This window comes from Coregonus clupeaformis, unplaced genomic scaffold (genome assembly GCF_020615455.1).
Source record: "Coregonus clupeaformis isolate EN_2021a unplaced genomic scaffold, ASM2061545v1 scaf1920, whole genome shotgun sequence".
Lineage (NCBI taxonomy): Eukaryota > Metazoa > Chordata > Actinopteri > Salmoniformes > Salmonidae > Coregonus > Coregonus clupeaformis.
In genome coordinates this window covers 399-16038 of record NW_025535374.1, presented here as the reverse complement: position 1 = coordinate 16038, position 15640 = coordinate 399, and the positions used below count along the sequence as shown (strand labels likewise).

At 39.1% G+C, this 15640-nt stretch overlaps 1 protein-coding gene across 1 annotated transcript; it reads right to left on the bottom strand.

Moving 5' to 3' along the window:
• Nucleotides 1-1118: 1118 nt before the first annotated feature.
• On the bottom strand, nt 1119-11990 carry LOC123481355 (twinfilin-1-like; the record flags this gene model as incomplete). The annotated part of the gene is made up of 8 exons (XM_045218939.1): nt 1119-2786; nt 3246-3367; nt 3535-3685; nt 4906-5031; nt 9673-9777; nt 9946-10041; nt 11217-11395; nt 11931-11990. Coding segments are annotated over 8 exons (1004 nt in total), but the record flags the coding sequence as incomplete, so codon positions are not given.
• Nucleotides 11991-15640: the final 3650 nt, after the last annotated feature.

The following is a 15640-nucleotide window of genomic DNA, read 5'->3' as shown; positions in this document are numbered from 1 at the left end:
ACTACTACTACTACTACTACTACTACTACTACTACTACTACTACTACTACTACTACTACTACTGACACTGCTCCTGCTACTACTACAACTACTACTACTATTACTACTACTACTGCTGCATCTACTACTACTACTGCTGCTACTAACACTGCTACTGCTACTACTACTACTACTGCTACTACTCCTGCTACTACTACTACTACTACTGACACTGCTACTACTACTACTGCTGCAACTGCTACTGCTACTACTACTACTACTACTACTACTACTACTAACACTACTACTACTACTGCTGCAACTACTACTACTAACACTACTACAACTACAACTACTATTACTACTACTACTACTACTACTACTACTGCTGCAACTACTACTACTGACACTGCTACTGCTATTACTACAACTACTACTACTACTACTACTATTACTACTACTACTGCTACTACTACTGCTCCTACTACTACTACTACTACTACTACTACTGCTACTATTACGGCTACTACTCTACTGCTACTACTTCTACTACTGCTACTACTCCTGCTACTACTACTACTGCTGCAACTGCTAACACTACTACAACTACTACTACTACTACTATTACTACTACAACTACTACTACTAACACTACTACAACTACTGTTACTACTACTACTACTACTATTGCTACTACTTCTACTATTACTACTACTACTACTACTAATAATAATAATAATAATAATAATAATAATAATAAATCAGGCAATAAACACATTAAGGTCTGTAATTTAAATATTTTAATTTCTTTCATTTCCTTAGACAATTTAATTAATAGAAAAAAACATTTGAGACATTACATAACATGATAGTTTCAACTAACTAGGACTCCTTCAGAATTGTATAATGTAATAGTAATTTAGTACAGGTAGAACATGTCATAGTGGTTTGCCTTTTCATGGAATCAGTAGACAGATCTTCAATGACATTTTACCTGGGAATCGCAGTCCCTTCCCTTCATTGTAGTTCAAATAAACAATTTTTTTATTTTTTTTATTTTTTTTAGTCATTTAGCAGACGCTCTTATCCAGAGCGACTTACAGGAGCAATTAGGGTTAAGTGCCTTGCTTAAGGGCACATAAACATCACATGCATACACACATTGTCACGTGGGAAAAACCTGCAGCATTGTGGTTGAAAAGCATTGCATATTATGTGAGATTAATATCACTGATGTGAAATGCACAAATGAGCAACCCTGATTGACAAACAGGTCTGCGTCTGAAATGGCACCTGGGTCAAAAGTAGTGTACTATATAGGGGATAGGGTGCCTTTTCCGATGGGCCCTAGTCAAAAGAAGTGCACTATATAGGAAATGGGTTGCCATTCCGGATGCACACAGGCACTCTATCTCTCAAACAGACTGACAAACAAATTATTTTTGAAACGGTTGACACTCAACTGATTCAGGGTGTGACCTCTCAGTCGCAGAACACCATGTACACATACAGTACATCACAGACATAGAAAAATAGTTTCTATAGGATTTCATTCTTCAGTAAAAGAACATGGAAAGAGAAATCACTAACTAGATTTCGGACTGACTCGTAATCATACATTTGTTATGGACATGGTATGGTAGAACAAATTAGATGCATTCAGTCCATACAGTAAATTGTATCCAAAAGCATTAGGCTTCTTAACAACATCCACAGACCCACACATGGCCTCTCTTCTCTCCCAAATCAAGCTTCTACATCAGCATGGTCCTATTCATTAGGCACACCATAGCAAAACGTTTTAAAACATTTATCAGCGGAAAGCGAAAACAAGCTATTCTTATTGTCTAGGTGGTCCCTCCCTGATTCAGTCAGTTTTATTTTCTCCACTTAGTGCCACATGAATATGACCCAGTCCTCAACTGATCCTGAAGGGCTAACGGTTGTGTAACTCCATTCTCTATTGATTGACTTAACACAATGCATTATAGAACTGCTGGAACATTGTCGGCATTGAATCAGCACTAATAACAAGGTGAAGTGGTCAGATCAGTATCACATCCTCACTAGAAAAACCACAAGTTCTTTCTTCTTCCCAAGCACATACAGCTCTCCAGAACCTCCAGCTCTCCAGAACCTCCAGCTCTCCAGAACCAGGATGGGAACCATATATCTTAAAAACATCGTAAAATAATATGAGAAATAAAAAACATTAGCTAGAGTTCTAAAGGGAAATGTTCTCTCTCTCTCTTGCTCTCTCGCCCTCTCTCTCGTATCATCATGAAAATACAGCACCTACTGTCTGTCTAAATAACAAGCTACTAATGTAAATAAGTTCACAGGTTTGAGTGTCATGGCTTATATTATATTAGTGTGGTGGTCTGTGTGTGCATAGTTCATATAGTCTACAGGCTGGTTGTCTACGAGGTTAAAGGGCATTAGGAGGGAGTCCTGTCAATGGTCTGTGTCCTACATAGCACCCTATTCCCTATATAGTGCACTCCTTTTAACCAGAGCCCTATAGGCCCTAGTCAAAGAGGTGCACTATAAAGTGAATAGGGTGACATTTGGGACGTACCCAGATAAAGGGTTATATTCTAAGTGGAATGTTCCATTGTGGACTAAAATGGAGGGGTGTTTTATTAGTCTTCTTCCCCATCCCCTGGTGGTCTAGTGATCCGGCGCCCCCCTTTCTTCCCCGCGGGGCCCTTGGGTTTGGGGAAGGCCTGCTTGTGTGCGTGCTGCTTAGGGTGGACCTCTTCGTACATGAATTCTGCTGTGAGCTCATCACCGTTATCAATCTCCAGCTAGGGGAGGGAATCAGAATCAATCAGTTAGTAGGGATACTTACACTAATAAGAATAAAATAAATCATATCACTGAGGTGCACACTAGACTTATTCTATAAAAAATACATTGCAGCAAAATCCAGTCTACATTGGCATAATGTTACAGTATTTTCCCAGGAGTGTTTTAAACTGTTGAAAGTCATACTCTCATGTGACACACTGCAGTGAACCTGAGTTTTATTAATTAGTTACCAAATAATCTGGGTTAACCCAGAACTAAAATCTCACATATTTTTGGTCAGATGCTTATGTTTATGCAGTCTGTCCACGAGAGATCAGGTTCCAAATGGAAGAAAACAGACTGAAATGGAGGGACTATCTGACCTTATATGAATATAATACGAAGTGCATGTTTAAACGTTCTGTTGCAAAATATTTAGCTCCAGTGTGATATAATGAACATGACCCAGCTCTTACCTTTTTGGCTATGTGGATGCGCAGGTTGCTCTCCACAGTATCGATGAGAGGGTTCTTACAGCTGGAGTAGAGCATCCTCTCTCTGATGCTACATTTATACCCCGGCATGGAGTAGATGAACACTGCAACACACATAGGAAACCACTTTAAATACCACCTTATCACACTGTTATTACATTTTAATAACGTAATCGATTATGAATAGGAATCGATCAAGCATAAATAATTGTGAGGTATAATGTCAACGTAATAAAAAATATTCTCGTTATCTTTTAATGTGTTGCTTTACCTGTAGACTCGAGGTAGTCTCCCTCGTGGGAATGCTTGTACAGGAAGAAGTGGTATCGGGCTGCATCCTTGGGGATCCTCTTGGGCAGTTCCTTCAGTTCTGTAGGAGTAGTGCTGGACAGCTTGATAGACTCATTCCTAAAATCTATCTCCTGTTGATACAGATGATGATGATGATGATGACAGTGATGCATTTTGTCATAAACAATCCTCAATAAGCTTTCTATTGTAAACCATCCAATACAACGTATAATGTTTCATGTAACATGGTGCAAGTTAGTTTGTGTTTAAGCCATTGCATTGTAGTCTTTTTCTGGCAATTATATGGCATTGTTGAATACAGAAAACAAGCTAGTCAGACACACCTACTGGTAATGAAACAACACATCCCAGTTATTGTCTGTCTCTGTGCGCTAATAAGGAGGTGAGACTGCCAGACAGTACTGACACTCACCTGCTGTACTTATTGGTCCTATTCTCTCTGAGCTGTTCCAGAGACTTGTGGCGTCTCTCTACTATACAATACTATGCCATATTATTTTATACTATATAATTCTATACTATACTATATTATTCTATACTATATCATACTATGCTATATTATTATATACCCTATTATTCTATACTATGCTATATTACTCTACACTATATTATACTATATTATTATATACTACATTATTATATGCTAGTATATACTATACTATATTATTCTATACTATATACTATATTATTATATACTATTATATATTATACTATACTAGTATATACTATACTATATTATTATATACTATGATGTACTATACTATATTATTATATACTATAATGTACTATACTATATTATTATATATTATACTAGTATATACTCTACTATTATATAATATCATGTTCTATACTATACTATACTATTATATACTATGATATACTATACTATATTATTCTATACTATGATGTATTATACTATATTATTCTATACTATGATGTATTATACTATATTAGTATATACTATATTATGATGTACTATACTATAATGTCATACACTATATTATTCTATACTATGATGTACTATACTATATTATTATATTCTATACTATGATGTATTATACTATATTATTCTATACTATGATATACTATACTATAATATTCTATACTATGATGTACTATACTATATTATTATATGCTATACTATGATGTACTATACTATATTATACTATACTATGATGTACTACACTATATTATTCTATACTATGATGTACTATACTATATTAATATATTCTATGCTATACAATGATGTACTATACTATATTATTCTATTCTATACTATACTATGATGTACTATACTATATTATACTATACTATGGTATAGGACACTCACCAGCTGTACGTAGTTGATCCTCTTCTCTCTAAACTGTTCCAGAGCCTGGATGGCGTCTCGTTGCATAGGGAAGGCCACGCCCGTCAGCGTCTGCTGCTTAGTGTCCACACTGATGTCTGTCTGTACCTGGACGGCCGGACGGACACGGTCACTAGATGTTATTTTAACTAAATCACCAGGGGTTTTCTGAGAAGGGCCTAGGCCCAGACTAATGGTCTGAAACTATAAAAACCACAAAAACAGTCACTAGGTGTCACACACACTCTACGACAACCACAACATTGGTCACCAGGCTGTGGTTTGAGAAAGGCCCAGGCTAGTCTAGACTCTGAACACTAACACAACAGGAAGTCTGTCCTTACCCCAATTTTGCATTTGTGTCACCAATAATTTGCAAAAGATAAACAGAAAGATACATTCTTGAAAGGCACAAAGAAAATACATTTAACGTGTGGTAACATTTCAAGCCATACATGGAACTAAAATAACAACATTTACAGAATGATCTCAATATGATGTGAGATAAATAAACTGTTCTGAATAATATTAAATAATAATATAATGATAATAATATCCAATAACAATATAATAATAGTAATATCCAATAATAATAATAATATCCAATAATAATAATTGAATAACATCACTGTGTAATAGGTCAGTAATGCCCTTTCATGCGTTTGTACAGCCCTCATAACAGTCATACGCGATGTTAGGCTTGACTGAATGAGATTGCCACTGACCTGTTTATCTCTTGTACCTAAAGGAATGGGCTGCTGTTTTTTCATCCATCTACTTATTACAAGCAGCGTGTCTCTCAGCAAATGAATAATAAATATCTGAAAGCCTCTTTCCTCGCATGTAGATTAGTGGATAATCATCTTGCCCATACAGCTGGTGATTGGGAAGGGGGTCGGGGGTCTCAATATAAACCCAGCTTCCCAGTTGGTTGTAGACTACTGTATTTGTGAGGGTGGCTCTATGAAATAGGCCTATAGGGCAGCTGAAGAATGACCCTGTCCTTTTATGGAGTCAGGCCATGATGGGTGTATACACAATAAACAATATACTCTACAGATATGGGTCTATTTATATACTGTAGGTCGCTACACTCTATTGATATAGGTCGCTACACTCTATTGATATAGGTCGCTACACTCTATTGATATAGGGACCTACACTCTATTGATATAGGTCGCTACACTCTATTGATATAGATCGCTACACTCTATTGATATAGGTCGCTACACTCTATTGATATAGGGACCTACACTCTATTGATATAGGTCGCTACACTGTATTGATATAGGTAGCTACACTCTATTGATATAGGGACCTACACTCTATTGATATAGGTTGCTACACTCTATTGATATATATATCTACACTCTATTGATATAGGGACCTACACTCTATTGATATAGGTAGCTACACTCTATTGATATAGGTCGCTACACTCTATTGATATAGGTCGCTACACTCTATTGATATAGGGACCTACACTCTATTGATATAGGTCGCTACACTCTATTGATATAGTCGCTATACTCTATTGATATAGGTCGCTACACTCTATTGATATAGGTACCTACACTAGTGATATAGGTCGCTACACTCTATTGATATAGGTCGCTACACTCTATTGATATAGGGACCTACATTCTATTGATATAGGGACCTACACTCTATTGATATAGATCGCTACACTCTATTGATATAGGTAGCTACACTCTATTGATATAGGTCGCTACACTCTATTGATATAGGTCGCTACACTCTATTGATATAGGGACCTACACTCTATTGATATAGATCGCTACACTCTATTGATATAGGTCGCTACACTCTATTGATATAGGTCGCTACACTCTATTGATATAGGGACCTACACTCTATTGATATAGGTCGCTATACTCTATTGATATAGGTAGCTACACTATTGATATAGGGACCTACACTCTATTGATATAGCTCGCTACACTCTATTGATATAGGTCGCTACACTCTATTGATATAGCTCGCTACACTCTATTGATATAGGGACCTACACTCTATTGATATAGGGACCTACACTCTATTGATATAGTTCGCTATACTCTATTGATATAGGTAGCTACACTCTATTGATATAGGTCACTACACTCTATTGATATAGCTAGCTACACTCTATTGATATAGCTAGCTACACTCTATTGATATAGGTACCTACACTCTATTGATATAGGGACCTACACTCTATTGATATAGTTCGCTATACTCTATTGATATAGGGAGCTACACTCTATTGATATAGGTCACTACACTCTATTGATATAGCTAGCTACACTCTATTGATATAGATCGCTACACTCTATTGATATAGGTCGCTACACTCTATTGATATAGATCGCTACACTCTATTGATATAGGTCGCAACACTCTATTGATATAGGTAGCTACACTCTATTGATATAGGGACCTACACTCTATTGATATAGGGACCTACACTCTATTGATATAGGTAGCTACACTCCATTGATATAGGGACCTACACTCTATTGATATAGGGACCTACACTCTATTGATATAGGGACCTACACTCTATTGATATAGGGACCTACACTCTATTGATATAGGGACCTACACTCCATTGATATAGGGACCTACACTCTATTGATATAGGGACCTACACTCTATTGATATAGGGACCTACACTCTATTGATATAGGGACCTACACTCTATTGATATAGGGACTTACACTCTATTGATATAGGGACCTACACTCTATTGATATAGGGACTTACACTCTATTGATATAGGGACCTACACTCTATTGATATAGGGACCTACACTCTATTGATATAGGGACCTACACTCTATTGATATAGGGACTTACACTCTATTGATATAGGGACCTACACTCTATTGATATAGGGACTTACACTCTATTGATATAGGGACCTACACTCTATTGATATAGGGACCTACACTCTATTGATATAGGGACCTACACTCTATTGATATAGGGACCTACACTCTATTGATATAGGGACTTACACTCTATTGATATAGGGACCTACACTCTATTGATATAGGGACCTACACTCTATTGATATAGGTAGCTACACCCTTAGAAAAAAAGGGTTCCAAAAGGGTTCTTCGGCTGTCCCCACAGGAGAACCCTTTTTGGTTCCAGGTAGAACCCTATGTGGAAAGGGTTTTACATAGAACCCAAAAGAGTTATACCTGGAATCAAAAGGGTTCTACCTGGAACCAAAAAGGTTTCTTCAAAGGGTTATCCTATAGGGACAGCAGAAGAACCCTTTTAGGTTCTAGATAGCACCTTGTTTTCTAAGAGTGTGTTTGTTTATGGTGACGTAAATTAACATACTATTTTTACTATGCTTTTCAGTGTGAATGTTTACTTGGGAACGATAAACCTTTTACTATGCTTTACAGTGTGAATGTTTACTTGGGAACGATAAACCTTTTACTATGCTTTTCAGTGTGAATGTTTACTTGGGAACGATAAACCTTTTACTATGCTTTTCAGTGTGAATGTTTACTTGGGAACGATAAACCTTTTACTATGCTTTAAAGTGTGAATGTTTACTTGGGAACGATAAACCTTTTAGTATGAAGTCTGAAATCTGATGGGTACAGAGAGATTAAGAAATAAATCAAATGGACTGGTAGAGAGGAGTTAAGGGGTTTAAGCATTTGGAGCAGTATCTGGTCTAGTCTCCCCCAGCACCCAGGGACAACCCATATCAACCTTTTTCCATCTCTCAGGGAGAGTGTGTGTCTGTGTGTGTGTGTGTGTGTGTGTGTGTGTTATGGGGGGGTGGTTCTTCTATCCATGTGGGGACCTAAAATCCCCAAAAGTACCAACAAGGATAGTAAAACAAGGAACATGTCTCCCTCGTGGTGATATTTCCCACATCCCCATGAGGACAAAGGCTATTTTAAGGTTAGTGGTTAGGTTTCGGAGGTTTATGGGTTAAGGTTAGGGTTAAGGTTTAGGGTTAGGGAAAATAGGATTTTGAATTGTTGGCCCCCCACGAGGAAGAACAAAACGTTTGTGTGTGTGACATCATCACACCGATGTAAATAGAAAAATGCTTCATAGTATTATTATGAATGCATGAAACCAAGGGAATCTGGGGCAGAGGTTGGGCTGTTTAGTGTAGTGTGCAAAAATCTATCCACTTCATTGATCTGTTTTTGATTGCCTTCTGTAAATTGCTCTCTGCCTCTCCACTGAAGGCTAATAGATTTGACATGTCAGCGGCAAAGTCCTTTGTTGTGTAAATGAATGTGTTTGTGTGTGTGTACACTCTTAGAAGAAAGGGTTCCAAAACGGTTCTTCGGCTGTCCTCATAGGAGAACCCTTTTTGGTTTCAGGTAGAACCCTTTTGGGTTCCACGCAGAACTCTCTTTGGAAAGGGTTTGTCATTATAATAATAATAATATGCCATTTAGCAGACGCTTTTATCCAAAGCGACTTACAGTCATGTGTGCATACATTTTTACGTATGGGTGGTCCCGGGGATCAAACCCACTACCCTGGCGTTACAAGCGCCATGCTCTACCAATTGAGCTACAGAGGACCACATTGAACCCAAAGGGGTTTTACCTGGAACCAAAAATGGTTATTCAAGTGTTCTCCTATGGGGACAGCTGAAGAACCCTTTTAGGTTCTAGATAGCACCCTTTTTTTCCTAAGAGTGTATGTGTGTGTGTGTGTGTACGTCTCTGTGTGTGTGTGTGTGTGTGTGTCTCTCTACCTCACTCAGTTTGATCTGCCTCAGCTCCTCCTCAGCAGCGGTCAGTGGTTGTGGAGCAGCCTGTGCTATCAGGTACTTCCTGTACCCGCTCAGAGACACATCATCCTGGGGAGAGACAGGACCGTTAGAGGGGTGGACTGGAGCTCAGGGTCCGTATTTAGAGTATGAGTGCTTATATAGGATCCGTTTTGTATACAGGCCCTGGTTTGGCAAGCCCACTTAGGACAGTAAACAATAAAATAATGAGGAGTTTCTTTAGATTCTTCAACATACCTCCACTGTGCCAAATATTTCATCTTTAATGTGCCCACCCCCAAACTCCTTCTTCAGTGTAGCTCTTGTAGCAGCATATAACATCTTCTGTCTAACCTATAGAAGTGGGAGAAATTCACGATTTAGTACTGCACTAACTGATAAATATGACTGTAGACTGCAATCTAAACCAGAACTGAATGTTATTTCATACAGACATCTCAGAAACATCTACCATTTTCGCTGTTTCATTGAGGTTTAGGATGGAAGCCAGGTTTCATGCTTCTTGCTAGCCAACATTAAAATTGCAAATATGCTTGTTTAGCACAACAATAAGCTAGCTTTTTTGCTCAACAGTCTCTTCAAAGTGTGGGCCTAAGCTAAGCATAAACAAACACATCTAAAAACCCTTAAAGTAAAGTGTTCTCTCACCCAGCGGTAAGGGTTCTCAATCTATAGTTAGCCAACCACAGACCAGATGTGTGTTTGAAAGCAGCACTGTGTGTGGTCTGTTACATTCTCCCTGTTGGGCTTTACCTGTAGTGTGGACTAGACTGTGGGTTGGTAGTTCTCTAAATAGGGTATTATTGTATACAACATTCTGGCTTATTAGAGTGCTATTACACAGAGGGACTATGGAATAAACAGAGGTACTTTCTTTCCTATCTTTTTTAAAAATCCCTTTTATTCTCCCAAATTTCATGATATTAAATTACGATCTTGTCTCATCGCTGCAACTCCCCAACGGGTTCGGGAGCGTCCTCCGAAACATGACCCGCCAAACCGTGCTTCTTAACACCCGCCCGCTTAACCAGGAAGCCAGCTGCACCAATGTGTCGGAGGGCACACCGTTCAACTGACGACCGAAGTCAGCCTGCAGGCGACCGGCCCGCCACAAGGAGTCGCTAGATTGCGATGAGCCAAGTAAAGCCCCCCCGGCCAAACCCTCCCCTAACGCGTCGCCCTATGGGACTCCCGGTCACGGCCGGTTGTGACACAGCCTGGGATCGAGCCCGGGTCTGTAGTGACACCTCAAGCACTGCGATACAGTGCCTTAGACCGCTGCGCCACTCGGGAGACTTTTAAATGCCCTAACTGACACCATGACAGTTGTGTTTACAAGGTGAAACAGTTGCTATAGTGAAGTAAAAACTGTCATGTCTATGGCATTCCAGAGGTAGTCTTGACCAGGAAGAACAAGAACAAGAACAAGAACAAGAAGAATTTCCTCCCAACCAACATATTGATTAATAAAGAAAGAATGAAAGAAACAGATAAACAAATCAACATACAGGTGAGCGGTCAGGTGACCAGGCCAGGAAGATCCACTCATATCCCTGGTTGTTAGTAGAGTCCAGCCTGTACAGGAGGTAGGAGGGCATGTCATCCTGTAGGAGAGGCAGCACATAGGCGTCATACTCCTGGTCCCACTTCTTAGACGCATGCTTGGTGCCTCCCAGCACCAGAGTCTCTGGAATAATAACAAGGAGGGATATGATGGATGTATTACAGTGATATACAATATGTAACTATGGGAACAGGTAAACATCAACTGACATAAAGTTATGTTCTGGCTTTTCAGGTAAGATATACAGTATCTGAGGTTGCAGTGCAGTAAAAGCAACTACCCAACAAATATCATACAAATGACATGAAGTGTAATAACCAATACAATACAGTACAATAAAAGTACAATTCAGTACAGTACAATACAGTACAGTACAATACAATACAATACAATACAGTACAGTACAGTACAGTACAATACAATACAGTACAATACAATACAGTACAATACAATACAGTACAATACAGTCTACTTTTCAGATCACAGTACATGTCTTTAACATCACAGTAAATATAACCAGTTGTAACCAATCAACAAACTACTGAACTAATCTATTTACCTATTGATCATGTTGCATACAGTGATGGGTAGGGCTCATCTCTGATCAATAGGTGTGATTGAGTTGATCAGCTGTAGGCTAGGCAGACTACATACTCACCCATCTCAATGACGACCTTCAGCAGGCGATAGGCTCCGTTCCTCGCCTTAGCAAAGATGTCTTTTCACTTCCCTCCGCAGCTGTGAAGTCAAAGCAAACCAAGTGGTCACTTCTTTATACACACTTTGGCTCAAGAGAGACGTTGGCTATTCACACAACAGGGAAATTCTGGGAATACAAGGGACAGGGAACACAAGCATGGGGAATAGCCTATTACTCGACAGTCAAGTGTAGAATATACTGGTCAGTTGAAATAAGGATTGGTGTGTTTATCAAAAGGTTTTAAGAAAAAGATTAGCATAGGCAGCTTATCTCTCTTGGTCATTCACTATAGTATAGAGACAGAGAATTAACGTCAGGTATTCAAGATGAATAAGGGCAAAACCAAACGCATGCCTGACTTCTACAGGCCAATCAATGTAATTGTATTACCCTTCGCCGTGCCATGATAAATAAAGATAGCTCTGATAGCCTACTGGCCAAAATAGATGACCCAAATGTTACTAGAGAGCCAGTTGTTACATAAACATCGACACAGTTGCATCAAAGGTTATCTCATCTCAACAACAAACAAACATCAAAAGGGGCAACAGTAATCTTGGCCATGAATGTCACCCAGATTAATTTACGCATGTGATGAATGGGCGGCTTGTTCCTTGTAAAAGACCTTTGAAACTAACGTTACAGATCAGAGAGTCCGCTGCAGCAGCAGCACAGAGCTTGATGACAAACTGCTAGTGTTTATGCGGCGTAACAATGTCAGATGAATCGCAGCAGCACGACCATATTAGTACAACGCATCGCTGAATACACTTGTCATAGATTCTTCTCATTCGCCCAGTGCACCGTGAAGCCCGAAGCAACCTCAACAGAGCAGAAAGCACTGCTCATTCTCGCGTGATGATGCGAACGACACACATACAACAGGTTTTTTTTTCTATGGATGTAATCCTTTTAAATCAAATCTGTCATGGGAGACGATCGCATCGTCTATTCCGTTGTGATTTCAACAGCTGGTTACAATAAGCAAAATGTGCGTATTTACCTTGTATGCCCGTTTGATGGGACATTATGCCTGTCTCCTTTGCTTTGGGTTGCCCGGGCCGGTGGATGATAGAAGGGAAAGAACAAGGAAGAAGAAACAGAACTACAGTAACTGACCGCCTCTAGCTGTGATGTCATCACGCAGCAGCAACTGTATCATGTGACGATGGAGCAGTAACGAGCACGTAGTTGATACGTTCCAATGTTGATTACTACTGCTATATTATTATTATTTGTCTCTCTATGATACAATGTTTCTCAATCATACATTTTTGGTTATGATGAGGAGGAGAATGTGTGCAATTTAACTGATTGTTACACTGTTATACAAATCGAATCCCTTATTATTACTATTGAACAGATTAATAATTGTCTTTCAACAAATAGGTCACAACAAGACTATCTCATTCTAATATCTGAATTGTATCCTATCTATCCAGTATAACACTGTTCAATATCAATACATCATGCATACTGCGAATAGGCCTTAAAACCCCTCAAAGGGTTTATATTTCCAAACTCTCAGAAAAGCTACAGCTCCTATGAGTTTACACCACAGACTCCAACCAAAACGTTGGGTGTTGCCACGTTTTCCTCAGCAGCTACTAATCTAGTGGACCTGCTCAGATTCTACCATGTCATTTCCCCCTCAGATTCATAGCAGACCGTGTGGTTTGAGCTTTACCTCCACCCACTCCTCCTGCAGTCCTGGATCCACAGAGGCAGAGCAGGGTAATTTTAACCCCAGGGAGGGAGTGCTCTGGGTGGGGCACCTCCACCACACCCTGCCCCAGAGGGAGACCTGCTATTACTACTGTTCCACTGAAGGCAGAAGGAGAGAGTGTAGTACAGTGCTAGTCATGTAAATGGGCTAGACACATAGGCAAATATATTCAAACTACTATAGATAAAATCAGATGGTTTTGTCGTTGGTTGACTGTGGATTAACGATTTGGTTGTTTACTTTGGTTGGTGTGCTGGGAGAAATCTGTTTTCATATCTACTGATATAGCCTGAAACAAAATACTTTCAGTGAAAATTGTAGGTCTATTAAACACAAAAACAATGATTTACGTGAGGGTTTTGATAGCTAAATGCTTCCCTACAGTACCCAGTTGTCCTTGTCATACATAATTTTGGAGTTTGATGTTTGAACTCTAACACTACTATATCCAGCACCATACAGTCAGTTTTGAATAGTGGTTTCAAATGTCTGTTCACTCCTAATCAGAATATTCTGCCATGCAGGTTCAGAACAATTCATTTTTGTGATTCAGATGGAATGGTTTCAACAGAAATTGTGGAAAGGGATTTATAAACAGTCCAGTGCACTCAGTGGGTGTACACAGTAAGCCCTCTTACAGTGGATGTATCTGCATGTCCACTATTGTGGCTGTATCCCAAATGGCACCCTATTCACTTTATAGTGCACTACTCTTGATCAAAATTAGTGTACTATATAGGAAATATGGGGCTAGTTTGCCCGGATACACCATGGGTCTGTGACAGCATGCAAAAACCACATTTGTCTAGTCATTATGTCTCTTGTTCTATTACAGTAGTAGTTAATGTTCATTTACTTTACAAATCAATACAGTAGTATCTTTACTGTAAATCCTCTACATACGTTACCATAGGGCTAAGCATAGCCGTTAAAGTCAACTGTAGCTCACGTGGTCAAATGCATTAAGTAAAGACCATGAGTAATACAGTCATAGGTTGTGGGGTTGCTGCCAACTTAGGCAAGACAATGGGCGCGTTCGAGCAGATCACTTTTGTCAAGTCGGTGACCATCGTTGGTCACCGCCTTTCAAAGGGTGTTGCATTATGGTTACATTGTACGACTTGCGACTACATGTCGACTGCATGAACAAAAATCATGTGATCAAAGGTCATGCAGTTTTTTATGAAGTTGCCTTTAAGTCTCTGCAGTTGCTTTCATGAGTCTCTAGAGATATTCTATAGGCTTCCTCTCTAACCTCATAAAAACATTGGCTCCGTCTCAATGTATATAAATAAGTCTGGCAACACAGAAGATTGGCAAACATACAGTAAAATTGAGAAATCACATAACTAAACTAAACAAAAAGAAGAAGAAACTATATTATGGAAGAAAGACACATGCTATAAAGAAGGATAGTAAAGGGCTCATGGAGTACCTTCAATCAAATTCTTGGCAGAAAAGCTAACTCAGCTCCAACCCTTCATTGAGGCTGGTGGCTCATTCATAACAAAGCTCTTTGATATTGCCAAACCACTTCAATTACTTTTTGTTGACAAGATGAGCAAACTTAGGAATGACATGCAAACAAAAATGCTGAGCCTTCATATTCATGCATAATGGACCAAATAATGAAAGACAAGCACAGTAGCTTAGAAGTCCTAAGTTAGTGTGGGAAGAGGTGAAAAAAATGATTGCTATCTATAAATAAAAACCACCTGGAACCGACAACCTGGATGATAAATTACTGAGGTTGGTAGCCGGAATACATTAAAAGCTCTATTTGCCACATCTTCAATCTAAGCCTAGAAGACCGAGTGTGCCGTCAGGCCTGGAGGGAGGTAAAGGTCCAAGGTCCAAAAATAGCAAAGTACCCTTTAGTGGTTCAACCAGCAGACCAATCAGCCTGTTACCGGTGCTTAGTAAACTTTTTGAAAAAAATCGT